The 14682-nt window shown below is 38.0% G+C and overlaps 1 protein-coding gene across 1 annotated transcript in view; it reads left to right on the top strand.

Annotated features, from left to right (window-relative positions):
- The window catches only part of LOC103266952 (leucine-rich repeat-containing protein 7-like), a gene marked incomplete at its 5' end in the record, with an annotated part of 62688 nt that overhangs the window by 31722 nt on the left and 16284 nt on the right, over positions 1-14682 (top strand). The window contains 1 exon segment of the mRNA XM_021715585.1: positions 576-695. Coding sequence (XP_021571260.1) covers positions 576-695 — 120 coding nt within the window.

Below are 14682 nucleotides of genomic sequence, written 5' to 3'. Positions count from 1 at the left end.
ATTTTTTGATGTTACTTTCATATTTTCTTCCAAGTTATTTGTAGGTAAGGCCCTAGTACCTCAAATCTTGCACTGTGCCAAGAATAACACTATTTTAGATTAGTACAAGGCATAGTCTCCCAGAATCAAGACAACCTTTTAAAATTTATTTTAGGTTATGGTTTAGAATATTGGAAGTTTCATTCTATGTATTATATGGTTTCAATTTATATTCTAAATGGTAAGAGCATACTAAAGAGACAAATTAAGCAAGTTTTAAGGGTTGTGGTGTTTAATAATTGGTTAATTTTATCTTGATGTTTTATTCTAGTGTTGTAAATAATCTAAACTTTTCTTTAAAAATTAGTAGATGACTTTAAGATTGCTATTTTTAATTGTATTACTGCTTCCAAAAAGCTGTTCAATTTATAATTCTTACCCAGTAAATAGTATATGATAATATTTGTGGCTCATGATATATGCCTTTCTGCAATTAAACAAAATTAATTTTGCCGTGATCATTAGGGACTCTTTTCAGAAAACAATGGTAAACTTCTACTGCATCACTAAAGAATGCCATACCATTTTTGCAATAGACCCCGTCCCAGCAAAGCAACATTTTAGACAATGGACAAGAAGATGTGTCTCCTAGTGGCCAATGGAATCCTTATCCACTTGGGAGGCGGGATGTACCTCCGGACACGATTACTAAAAAGGTAACCAATTTCAAGTTGATGACATAAGCCGTGAACCTTGCACATCTATTGTAATGTGTAATTTGCATCTTGTGTCTTAACATTGCCTCTCACTTGGTGATAAGTTTAGTCTAAATACTATCTTACTATAGGAAGTTTGGTAAATGCATTGAAAAGAAAGGAAAATAAACACTGCTGAGTATTCTGAATTGGTAGTGAGGGTTCATAAAACAATATCCTGCTGTGTCTCTGCAGATATCCTCACCTCTTACCACCCAACTTTGAAATGCAAGTACAGAAAGATGTGTGACACATTGCCTCTTTCTTGGTTTTAGCAGTGTGTTAGAACCAATTTTCATAAAATAAAATTTGACCACAAAAATATTAATACTCTAGTTCTAAAGTCGTAACAATTCACTCAACAAACATTTCATGAGAACCCGTATGCAAACTACTACATGTGGAGCACTTGCTGGATGCTTGGGAAACAAAAATGAACAAAACATGGTTTCTTATCTCAAGAAGTGCTTAATCGCATGAAGAATGATAAGTGATAAGCAGGTGCTTATAATATTGCATTATAGACACGGTAACGGGAGCAAAAAGAATGTCACAATCTGAGAGAAGATCCTCACAACATATATGAGAAACAAGGGATTTGTATTCCAGAACATTCAAGGAACTTGCAGCATCTACAATACCAGAAAACTGGAAAAACCCCAATTTTATCACCAGGAGAGTATACACAAATTGTGTTATTTGTACAAAGGAATATTTCACAGCAATGAAAATTAGCAAGTTATGGTTACAATAATGTGTATAAACTTTAGAAACATAATTCGAGTTTTTAAAAAGTTTCGGGAGTTGCTACACATCAGGAATAGCATCTTTATAAATCTAACAAACAAGCAAAACTGAAAATATACTGTTTAGGCATAAATACATGAGTAAGAATTATATTGTTGTAAGTGAATGGTAAGCATACTATTTAGAAGTTTGGTAGCCTCTAAAGGAAAGGTAGGGGGTCCAGGGGAAAGCTGCTATAACTGCTGGTGCTGTTCTAATTCTGAAATGGAATCGTTGTTTTCACACTCTAATTTTTAAATTCACAAGTGCTCATTTTATAATTGTGCTTCATGAATTACACATATATTACATACTTACATTCTTTGTAACGTAGGTGCTTTCCCTTGATGACTACTTCAGCGCTTTTAAAAAATTTATTAAATTTCAAATATTATTTTATCCAGTACATTGGATAATGCCACTGACTTGCAGGCATTAAGTTTGTGCATGCTACTAGGGTGCTTATTGGGTGGTACCCAGCACTCAGGTCAGCCTAACATGAGGTGGTGAGCGCTGTGAAGATGGGACACCAGGCTCTGACAGCACCTGCAGAGGCTGAGGAGGGAGGAGTGGTGTCAAGGATGGCCGGAGGGACAAGCAGAAGCCAGGACCCACTGGCCTTTGTTCTATAGAAAGCGTGAAAGGGAACAGTTGGGTGTGTTAGGCAGGGGAAGAACATGGCCCGGTTTTCAGAGCACTCTGGCAGCTTGTCAGAAGACGAACTGGAAAGGAAAAAGCCTGGAGGCAATAACACCAGTTAAGAAGCTTCTCTGGTAATTCAGAGGAGAGAAGATGGAACCAACAGGTGGTGGAGAGAAACAAAAAGATTCAAGATGGTCTTAAAAGGCCGAGCCCAAACAGTCTTGAGACTGGCAGGACATAGGGCATAGAAAGAGATAAAAGTTTAAGGATGATACCCAGGTTTCTAATCCGGTTGAGAGAATGTTGATGCTCCATTTTCCACAGTGAAAAATACAGATAGAGCAACAGGTTGGACATGGAGGAGAGGAAGTATAGGTTTCAATCGGCTGATTCAAGGTGTCCTTAGGGCATCCGTGTGGAAATGTCCAGTGGGCATTTGGATGTATTTGCCTGAAGTTCAGTAGTGCAATCTTAGCTGGAAATACAAATTTAGGAATCATTAGAGCATGCCATCAATACAAGTGTCATGATAATTAATTGCTTGCCTCCCTACTTGCTTTAAGGACCCCATGTAATTCTGTGATTAAGCATTTGTGAACTGATTAGCCTAATAAAATCTAAACTAATTATTTAATCTATCTGAAACCTTAATTAACCTCTTATATTTTTGTCAAATGAGAAATAATATACTATGTCTTTAAAATTTTATGTCTTTTCAAAAATTTTTTATTTTTAAGATGTGGGGTACAATTCGGGATTAGGTATACAAATGTTCATTATGCAGGTCCCCTTGTTGATGAGGTGTGCCCCCATAAAGTTCTTTGTATCATCTTTCTACCATCATAAGTGGCTTTTGACTACCCAATATTGTAGCAATTTTGCCCAAAATCTGAGATTTTGAACCTATAAATAGGTATGTCTACCTGTTACCTCTCAGAGTAAATAGAATAAGTAATGCTTTAACTATTCAGATTTAGTTTTTTATTATATATTGGTTGAAACTGTCAAGTCAATTTCACTGAGAATCAGTCTAAGGAAATGAAAATGGTCAGAGCAGCTCCCTTGCTGTGATCTATTGAAAGTCAGCTTTTGACAAACAAGGGTTTGTTAAAAAAAAAAAAAAATTGATTAATTAATTAATTAAAGATAAAAAGTAAAAAAGAAGAAAATGGCAATGTGAATTTTAGTCAGGACTGCAGAATTTACTGAAATAAGTAATGCAGAATTTACTGAAATAAATAATGATAATTATACCATTATTTATTGAGTTTATATTTTACTCTATAATGAATCTTTTAAAATATTAATGTTACTTTTGTTATTGTCATAGAGTGAGTAGTTTTAGGCTAGACATAGTAGAAATGGAAATCTAGAAATTGAACTATAAATTGAATGGAAAATTAAAAGAGAACAGTGATGAAGAATTCTTAGCTAGTTCCTTATTTGAATCTATTCATCCAAGCCTCTGCAGATAAAAAAAAAAAAAATCAGAAACCACTGTGATGCTGTAAGAATTTGATGGGAAATTAATTTTGTGGAAAAGTTTTGCACTATGGCTCCTGGTTCTGGCAATCATCATGTTTTGGTTGAACCAATACTAACACTCACGGCCATGCCTAGCAGTACTTCAAGCACTGTGAAAGAGCAATTGTGGGTACCTCTCAAGCTGCAGATGCAAAACTTAGCCACATAAGATAGTTAGACCATAAGTGTCTATCTATCAGAAAGAATTCTGCTCCTGTACTTAGTGTCGGTGTCCTGTGCACCTGGGAGTGGCTGAGGGGTAGCAAAATGCCCAGGGTGTTAAATCCTGTCTTGTTTCGTTAATGGGGTAATAGACGGTGATAGTTTTTTTAATCCTCTCTTGCTGTGCCAGTCCCCCAGCTCTCAAGTTTAATGTTCATTCATTTTAAAAGTCTAGGAATCACTGCTAGAAGAACATGCCACAGTTATGCAAATCCCCGTCTACTCCTCAAATTCCAGGCAGTACTGCTATATTAGCATTTTAGGAATTGCTGCTAGCCTGGCGCAGTGACTCAAGCCTGTAATCCCAGCACTTTGGGAGGCCAAGGTGAGAGGATTGCCTGAGCTCAGGGGTTCGAGATCAGCCAGGGCAACTTGCGAGACATTTGCTTTACAGTTAATAAAAAATGAACCTGGCATGGTGGCGCACGCCTGTAGTTCCAGCTACTTGAAAGCTGAGATAGAAGGATAGTGTGAACCCAGCAGGTTGAGACTGAAGTGGCCGTGAGCTTGCCAGTGTACACTAGCCTGGGCAATGGAGTAAGACTCCCACTCGAAAAAAAAAAAAAAAGAATTGTTGCTAAAACCTATTGCAATGACTGAAAACAACGTGGTTTCAGAAATAGTATTTGTATTTTAGGTCCTACCACATCACGTCTCTCATTCTGTGGATGATGGCACAGTCACAGTGGTAAGGATGTTAGGCACCATGTATGGGGGGCCCCCCCAAAAATCTGGAATTTATTTGTAAAAAATTGTGTATTTATTCTCGCATGTTTAAACTTCAGTCTCCTTCAAAGTACTCTCTATTTGACACAATACACCTGTCAAGATGTGTTTTCCACTGCTGAAAAGTTTCTGCACTTGTCAATGTTGATGCCTTTTAGTGCTTCTGCCTTTTTTTGTTTGTTTCACCTCTTCACATCTCTAAAACGTTTCCCTTTGAGTCCTTTTTCGTCCAGAAAAACAAACAAAAGTCACTCAGGGAAAGATCAGGGAGAGAGGGGAATGAGAGTCATGCCATATTTGGTCAAAAACTACTAAACAATTCAGTACGGTGTATGTTGTTGCTTCCGTAAATCACCCATTATGAAATGGGCAAATGCGTTTAAAGAATCTCCAAAAAAACTCATTGAAGTCGAATGCAGCCTCACAATACTAGCTGATGCCCATGGGTTACTAGAATACTTACCTAGTAGGGGAAGCCTGTTCTAACTACCAGGGCCCCCCGCCAAAAGATAATTTGTTTGTTGGGTGTCCCCTCTCATAAAAGCCATCAAAATTGATGAATACAAAAACTGTTTTGAGCAGTGGAAAAAGTATCTTGATAGATGTATTGCATCAAACAGAGAGTACTTTGAAGGTGACTGAAATTTAAACATGTAAGTATAAACACACAATTTTTATAACTAAATACTGGGGTTTTGTGGTTCTCCCTAGTATTAAAACAAAGGAAATGTTAAACATTTCCCTTCTGCAAGGGGTAACCAAGTGATTATAAATACTAGTGAACTCTAAAAATTCTTTTTGTTTTTGTGAGTTGGTGTCTCATTCTGTTGCCCAGGCTGGAGTGATCATGATCATAGCTCACTGCAGCCTCAACCTCCTGGCTCAAGCGATCTTCTCACCTCAGCTTCCCAAGTAGTTGGGCCTGCAGGTACACGACATCATGCCCAGCCAATTTTTTGGTTTTTTGTAGAGATGAAATCTCATCATGTTGCCTAGGCTGGTCTCAAACTCTTGGGCTCAAGCAGTCCTCCCGCCTCAGCCTCCCAAAGTGCTGGGATTATGGGCATGAGCTATAATACCTGGTCTTGACAATTCTTTGATATCTAAAGACTAAGGCGTTCAAAGTTGTCTTTGTAGCAACTCTTGTCTCCATGACCCTTGTCTCCGTGTCTGTTCTGTCCAGTGTTCTAGGCTAAGTGCATAATGATTTGGCAGTTAAAGTGAAAAAGGGTGGAGCACAAAGGTCAACATCAGGGTAGACACAGATGAAAAGAAAGATTTTAAAAATGGTAATGTAATCTTGACTCACAAATGTCCTCTTCTGCTGAACTTGCATGTGATTTTCTCACATCCGCAATGTCATCTCAGCCACTGAAGTCTGCAGGATTGTCATCACTGAGGCATGACCAGGAACTTATAAGGAGAATGTGGAAGAAATTACGTGAAGTGTGTGTGTGTGTGTGTGTGTGTGTGTGTGTGTGTGTGTGTGTGGTCATTTTCGTGTTTTTATTAACCTTTGTGTACCCCATACTACCTCACCCCCAAATTGTAATTTTTACTTTTTCAGAGCCATGCAAGGTATTTTTTAAAAAAGGTTTTTTAAATTAAATTTTGAGGAAGGAATGTTTATTTCTTACTTTAATTTTGGCGTTTGTCATGGTTTTTGAGATATGCATTTCATAGTTTCTTTCTATACAAATTTAGAAAAGTAAGATCTAAGCTATCTTTTGAAAATCACAAATTGTTTTACTATTGACTATATGTCCAAACCATCATTTGTGCTTTAAACAACTGGATCAAATTTCCACTGGGGTTTATTTTTTACTTGGTAACAAAGTCAGTCTATTAGAGAACTTTTCACACAGTCAGAACAAACTTATATCATTTAAAAAGAAGTAGGTATTTAGAAGTACAACATAAGAAAGATCACCTTAACCTATACATCTAGGAATCTTAATAAAATACTTTATTATCTAAAATACATAGTCATTAAATAATAGTCATAGAACAGTAACGTTCCTAGAACTTTTCTACTAAAAAGAAAAACTACTATCAGTACTCTCTGTATATGGGACTTGTTTTTTGTCATTTTCCTGAGACTAGGCATAGTGCTATTGGGATTCCCTTGCATCAAAGGGTGTGAAGGAATGTAGCTCATTCACACAGAAATAGAGGAAAGTCTGGAGTAAATAAGAGAGCTGAGGATTTAAATAATGGCAGGAGCTAGGATGGCAAAAAGTAGAGGCTTGTAAAAATGTGGATGCAGCAGATATGAAAATCAACCAAGTAAACTTTACATACAATAGACAGAAATAGAAATAGGAATGTTCCTTATTTCCATCAGTGTCAAAGTCAAGAATATCTGTTCTGGCTTAGAGTTAAATTGCAACTGAAAGCTGATTCTATCATTTGAGTGACTGTCAAGCCTGCAGCTAAACTCTCCTTTTGTAAGAACAAATGTATCAGGTAGAATAGGTTTTTGCCTTCGGTTTGGTACTTTTCCCTCCCAAAGAAACGCACATTATTAGCAGGGAAGAACCCCAGGAGGAACACCTTCACTTCATCCTCTGTAAGCATGAGACAACAATCTTCTCCATCATTGTGAGTAACGCTGACCTGAGTCTTGGTTTTCCTCTGTTCTGATTCTCTCTCCCAAGACTCGTTTTTCTTCTGATAATAACAAAGTTTTTACTGATCAGAGTGAATTTTCCTTCTGGTACTGGGCAGCCACTAAAACTCAAAACCAGATTGGAATTCCTTACAGAGAGTCGTTTTGAATTTCAGGCATTTTTCCAAACTTTAGAAAAAGAGATATTTTGAGTCCATTGGCAGGTTGAGATTCTTCTTGTTTCCCTCATCTTCCTCCCCTCACCTTACTCATGGTGGTGTCACTTAGAACTTTGTATCAAGCAATATTTCTATTTCAGTAGTACTATATAAAGACTATTGATACCTATAGTGACAGCATGGTCTACTGAAGCTGCTGAGAAAGTGCTGCTTCGAGAAGAAGCAGCAGCCAAATGCATTCACTATCAGCTGTGACTAGAAACAAGAAATGAATCAGTGATAGGGCAGATGGCTTAGAGGGCCAGCTCTCCAAAAATAAAATGTACTTATAAAAAAAGTATATATCCTTACATGCTTAAACTTCAGTCACCTTCAGCGTACTCTCCATTTGATGCAATACATCTATTGAGATGCTTTTTCTCCTGCTCAAAACAGTTTTTGAACTCGTCCATTTTGATGCCCTATAGTGCTTCTGCCATTTTTTGTCTCACCTCATACACATCGACAAAACATTTCCCTTTGAGGACTTTTCATCCAGGGAAACACCCGCTAGGGGATGGGGGGACAGGGAAGAGCGGATGAATAGTGAGGCAGTTTTTTGTTCAAAAACTGCCAAACACTCAGCTCATTGTGGGCAGATGCACTCATAAATCATCCACCATGAAATGGACAAATGCATTGAAAGAATCTCCAAAAAAATTCGCCAAAGCCCAACATAGTCTCTCACAACAACGCTAGCTGGTACACGGATGCTGCTGGGTTCTTAGAACACTAACCTAGCAGGTGAATCCTATACTACAAGGGGGCCACTCTCCAAAAGATAGTTGCGGGTTTTGGGGCTCCCTCCTTGTACATAGAAAATGTTAATTTTTTAAAAATGTTCTTCACATTCTGTAGCTCCTGGAGAGACATTTCTTAAACAAAAATATGCAGTTTTTCTCTTGACCAAAAGACAATTTTTTCAGGGGAATAGAAATAAAATGGACAGTGGGAAGATATCAAATACACCTATGTCCACATTAAAAGGAATCTTATCCATAGTGGGACTTTGAAAATGACTTTCTAGATCTAGTAATGCAACCCTATTTTCCTTGGAGTTTTGGTGTCTAGAAACAATCTAGAACTGACTATTTGTGTGACTAGTAAGTACCCACTCCTTTATTTCAGCCTCTGATTGAAAAGGAACTTTTAAGCAGTAGTTCCAGTCACATCATCTGCTTGGGAGACAAACACAGCCACTCACACAGGCAGGTGAAAATGATGCCTTATGTGGTGTTTGTCTTTAGGGGTCAATTATTGAAGACATTGGTAGACACCCACCAAGCACTAACAGGAGGCTCTGAGGTTTCTAATACTTATATTTAGTGATACTTTCGTGTCATACTAAGACACTCCCTTACTTCCTCGGCCTAACAAATCTTTGCCTCTGTCCCTACTAAACTTGCTTCAGCATTGTCTGGATGGCAATCATATTAGTTATTGTTCTGGAACCAGATACGAATGCACTGTTTGAGGTTACACAGATTTTAATATGCAGAACAATCCAGTGAGAATTATAAGACTAGCTAGGGGTTCAAATTAAGATGCACTCCTCTTATGTTACTTTATAAGTAAGAGAACTCTTATGCAGAAGATTAAATACACTCCTTTTAAAACATAGATTAATTGATCAATTATCATGTTGTCTTTTCCAGAAAATTTAGCTGTGCTTTTTGCTATACTAGGAAAAAATAATGAATATATCCATTTAGATTTACTGTCCTCCATAACTGCATAACCTGAATGATATATTTCTAGTTGATTGACCTTAGTATTACTTAATTCATAGATATTTTAGAAACAATCTATTTCTATTATGTTATTAGATTTGCTCTCAAAAATAATGTGGATAAGAGTTTATGGAAATGTGAATGGAAAACTTATCTAACTTAAAGAAAATGTGACAGCTAGATAAAATATTTAGTTTCACAGTCACTTTGGTATTAGGTTTTTCTTAGTTGGTACATTATTCTTTTACTCACAAAGCATATCCCTTTATCTCATATCAGTGCAACAGTGCATCTATCTACAGTATTGAAGGACATCACTGTCATAAAATCAGGGGATTGTTCTCATTTAGATTGATGCAAAATTACTTCTTCAGTAAGAGTGCACACACACAAAGAATATCTACCAAATAATTAAGAAGTCAGAGGTAGAAAATAAACTTGAGGCTGAGGTGAGTGGATTGCCTGAGCCCGTGGGTTCGAGACCCGCCTGGGAAGCAAGACCTCATCTCTACAATAAATTAAAAAATCAGCCAGGCGTGGTAGCGCGCGCCTGTAATTCTGGCTACTTGGAAGGCTGAGGTGGAAGGATCGCCGGAGCCCAGCAGGTCGAGGCTGCAGTGACTGGGAGCGGCCACTGCACTCCAGTCTGGGTGACAGAGTGAGACTCCAACTCAAAAAAAAAAAAAGAAAAGAAACTTGCCATAGATTTAAAAAATAGAAAGAGAGACAGATTAAAATACTTACTACATCAGTATTTGAGACAGGTGTTCCTTCAAACAAATGACTGTTCTTCAGAAAATTGAAAGACCCCCTAGCATTTATACTGTATTTGCTTGGGAAGAAATCTAAAAGCAGAAATGCAAAATTAATCCAATGCCATAAAAATACCCCTGGTTGAATAAGTAATGTGAAGACCTACGTAACACAACAACTGGCAGGTGATCAAGGATAGTTGCCAAACAGGGGATGTCAAAATGATAAGACTTCATTTCTTAGTCTTGACTTCTCTTTCATTACTGAAGAATATTTTTACAGATGCAGGATTTCAGACTCGTGGTTCATTTTTTTCAGTGCTTGAAAAATGTTATGGCGCTTTTGGCTGAGTGCAGTGACTCACACCTTTATACCAGCACTTTGGGAGATTGAGGCAGGAAGATTGCTTGAGGCCAGAAGTTAGGGACTAGCGTGAGCAACATAACGAGACCCCCATCGCTACAAAAAAAAATTTTTGATTTAAAAAATATATATTATGCCACTTATTTCTGTCATTCATGGTGTTCAATGAGACATCTACCGTCAATCAAATTGTTTCCCCTCTATCAGTAAGGTCTCATTTTTTTCTGGCTGCTTTCAAGGTTTTGTTTTTAGTTTTCAGAAGTTTGCTTATGATGTGTCTATGCATAGATTTATTTGGGTTTATTCTATGTGGGATTCTCTTTGCTTCTTGAATCTGTAAGTTTTTGTGTTTTGCCAAATTTCAACTTTTCTTACCGATATTTCATCATGTAGTTTTTCAACCCCACCTTTCTCCTTGTCTTTGATAACGTGATTGTTAGACTTCTGAATAACCCCACAAATCCCTGAGACTCTGAGTCCATCCTTTTTTTCTTCTGTTATTCAGATTGGATGATTTCTATTGTCTTGTCTTCCAGATCACTGTTTATTTCCTCTGCCTCTACAATCTACTGATAAGCCCATTCATTGACTAAGCTGTTGATTTCAGTTATTGGTTTGTTTTTTTTTTGAGCTGGAGTCTCACTCTGTCACCCAGACTGGAGTGCAGTGCACTTTACTTGCTTCCTCTGACACCACACTAGCAGGCATGTCAGCGGGCCTCGTCACTTCGTAAAGAGGGTAGAAGTCTAGACTCACTTGACCTGACTGGCATTTTTGTGGTGTTCAGCCGCTGCAGAGAAGTTCTTGCCTAAAAGCATTCTCTCTTGCTAGGTTGTATCTTTCCTGATATCTTTGGCTAGAGAGAGCAAGCTACTGTTGGGCCTTTGTGTGTGTGTCTGCATCTGTTGCATTTTCAGGTGGCCTGCTTCTCCTGAGATATATGACACAAAAATAAAACCCAGGGCACTTACCACCATGTTGTGACTTGGTCCCTAAGTCCCTAGCTAGTCAGCCTTCCTCTTATCTTTCAGAATCTTCTTTGATTTAAGTATGTACAATATCCAAAGTTTTTAATTGTACTTAATGGAAGGAATAGGAAAATATCTATCTGGAATCAAAAGTCCTACAGGCTCAATTTTTAAAATGTGGGCCAGACTTGATAGCTCATACCTACAATCCCAGCACTTTGGGAGGTCAAGGCAGGAGGATCACCTGAGCCCACTGCACTCTAACGTAGACAACAGAGTGAGACCCTGAGTCAAAAAACAGACAAACAGAAAAAAACCTCAGTCTGCATACGTGGCATAAGTAGGACTGGGTTTTTGTAGTTGTTGCTTTACAAAATTACTGAAACTGGCTCGTTTAAAAGAGTGCTGAGTTCTCAGAATCAGTCACTAAGTCATCCTTTGGAGATGATTCACTCTCACACATTTTTAGAACTCTTTTGAACTTAATTTTAGAGAATGAATCGTGTTCTTTTGAATGTTCTCAGTGGTGAAAATTGCAATTTTTCGAGGCAGTGTTTGACTTGGGGAAGCAAGCCCAAGTGGTTCCAGAGCCAAGATGGAAAGTAAAACAGATGAACAAATTGGGTAATATATTATACTTCTCAGTCTAACACTTTTTTTAAAAAAAGAACAGTGTGAACCAAATGATTTTATAGCGATAAAGTCATTTCTTTCATATCATGCAAAACCTCCAAGCACTTCCAATTTTCACATAATAAGCCTGATTGGCTAAGAGGTGAATTTTGCATGAACAGTGCCATTTGTATCAAATCAACAGTTCTTTTCTGTGGTTTTGACATAAATGTTTTATTGGGTCCTATGAATATTAGTTTTTCCCAGTAAACTCAGACAGTTGGTTTCTGGGTCAACTTCAAAACACCATATTCCATCACTATTCTTCTCAAACACATGCTGTATTCTCTAGCCTCCCCTGGAAGTTCCAAACAGGCCAGGCTTGGAGGCTCAGCCTGTCATCCCAGCACTTTGGGAGGCCAAGGCGAGTGGACTGCCTGAGCCCGTGGGTTCGAGACCAGCCCTGGCAAATTGGCGGGACTTGGTCTCTACAGTAAATTAAAAGAAAAAATTATCCAGGAGTGGTAGCACTTAATTCCTGTAGTGCCAGCTACTTGGGAGACTGAGGCGGAAGGATCACTGGAGCCCAGCAGGTCGATGCTGGGGTGGCCATGAGTGTGCTGCTGCTCTCCAACCTGGGTGATGGGGTGAGACTCAAACTCAAAAAAAATGTTCCAAACAAATGTCAAATCTTCTCTATTCCTTTTTATCATTCAAAATGTATAGCCACAGGCTTTACAGAAATCTTCATGTTCAAATTCCCACTCACTGTGAGTCAGTGCTCTCATAGGTAACCCTTTGCTTGAATAAATCCAGGCTACTGCATTTTCTGTGTTTTCATTAGTCCTCTGTACTTCCTCATGAGCATCCTTGCTACTGTTTCTTAACCTTCGTGCCACTCAAAAATAACTTCCTCTTTGCAGTCCTTCTGAACCACCTATAAGATGTCTTGTCACTTATGATTTTTTAACTTTACACAAAATTAGTGTTAATTCTTTGCTTTCTACAGCTGTCATTCCCTATCCCCATCCATCACAGCTTAGAGCCCGAGAGACATGGAAAGAACTGATGCTGCTTCTGCTGAAAACAGAATCACATTATAGCATGTCCTCCCACGCCCGCTTTTTGTTTTTCCAAACTGTCTAAGAACATGGGCTTCATTCTTCATAGCAATGGAAATATTACTAAATACAAAAGCATCATCCTGTCTATTTAACCATAAAGCTTGAAGAGACAAACACGTCCGAATTAGATGATAGACCTAATTCAATAAGTATGGTATGTCCCTTTAGCAAACTCAAGAGCTGCTGAAGAAATGGAATAAGATTTCTTCCCTAAACAGCCTGATCCTTTGTTTCTATTATGGTTCTTTTTCAATTCATAGTTTGAGTATTAGGGGGTGCCCATTTGGGGGAAAAGAGTTGCAGGATAATGTAATGTTAGAGAGAATGACCTTGGATAGTCAGACAGCCTTGATTCAAATGATGGTCTTGCCAGTTTACCAGCTGTACAGATTACTTGAGAAAGTTGCCTGCCCTCCCCCAGCCTTAGTTCTGTCCTCACTAAATTCGAATGACAACAATTTATAATTGTCTTACTGCTGTTGTGCAAATTCAGTGAGGTAATCTGTTTGCAGCATGTCAGCACGCTGCATGGCACTGAGTGTTTGGATGCTACATCATATTTATTAAGTGCCAACTACTGGGTCAGCCACCAGAAATCTCAAGTAGGACATGATGCTTGCCCTCAAAGAGTCTAAAGTCAACATAGTCTTGAGTTCAAACTGTCCCGTCAGAAAAAAAAAAAAAATCTGAAGGCTATTACAGTTCCATTATATAAAGAATTAGGTTTTAGCCCTTAGATAGAGTATTACTGGAATATTCTAATCAACAAAGTAATCATTAAGCAGTCATTATTGATTTTCTCATGAAGACTTTAGATGTCTAAACTATACTAGTCTCCGTGAGAACCAAGAATATATTCTGGATCCATCTAAGTTTGGGTGTAAAAATTATTTACTTATCTATGGAGTCTACCAGTCTTCCTCTCTTTCACTGTTTCAAACACTGACTGAAGACCCATAAATATTATGCCAGCAGAGATGAGAAGCAGGTATAAACATGGAAATCAATTGCTTGCTCAGTAGCTGGGCCAGTCAGCCTCAGTCAGACAGCCCTACCCTCCGCTCCTGTGACTCCAGGAAATCATTCATTGTCTCTAAGTAACTGAGGGTGCCAGTGAGCTCATTCAAAGTCCAACAGCTCTGAATGAACTGTAGGTATCATGGCTTCCCTCCTCTCCCAAACAAAAGAAGATGATACCACTTGCTTATGCCTTCATGCCCTGGTGGGGTGGCAGGGGGGAGAGCATAATATTCCATAAGAACAGGAAAAAGCTGAATTTACAATAAGGAAAGAGTTCACCAGAAGGTTGTTCAAGTCTTCTAGAATGACTGAAAAGATTGCAGTATCTCCTTTCATTAAGATTTCTGAGAAGTGAATAGATACAACAGAGAAATACACATTTGCCCTTTATGAGTTTATCTTAGTTACATTTATGAGGTTATAGTTTTGTGATTACTAGTGAAATGTATTGGACAGTGTTGGATTCTTAATTCTTTTCAAATTGCACTGGTATAACCTGAAACCCTTTTGGGCATATTTTCCTCCAATTTCTCATGAATAAAATATTTACTGCTTTTGAATGCAAAAAAATTATACATAATACCAAGACCGTCAGTTGGACATCTAAAATCTAATCAAATGGTTTTTTATTATGCCAAATAATGATTTTGAA

Source organism: Carlito syrichta, unplaced genomic scaffold (genome assembly GCF_000164805.1).
Source record: "Carlito syrichta isolate Samal-C Ts95f unplaced genomic scaffold, Tarsius_syrichta-2.0.1 Scaffold101911, whole genome shotgun sequence".
In the NCBI taxonomy this organism is placed as follows: Eukaryota; Metazoa; Chordata; class Mammalia; order Primates; family Tarsiidae; genus Carlito; species Carlito syrichta.
Note: the sequence above shows the minus strand (reverse complement) of the source record. Positions and strands in the feature narration are given on the sequence as shown.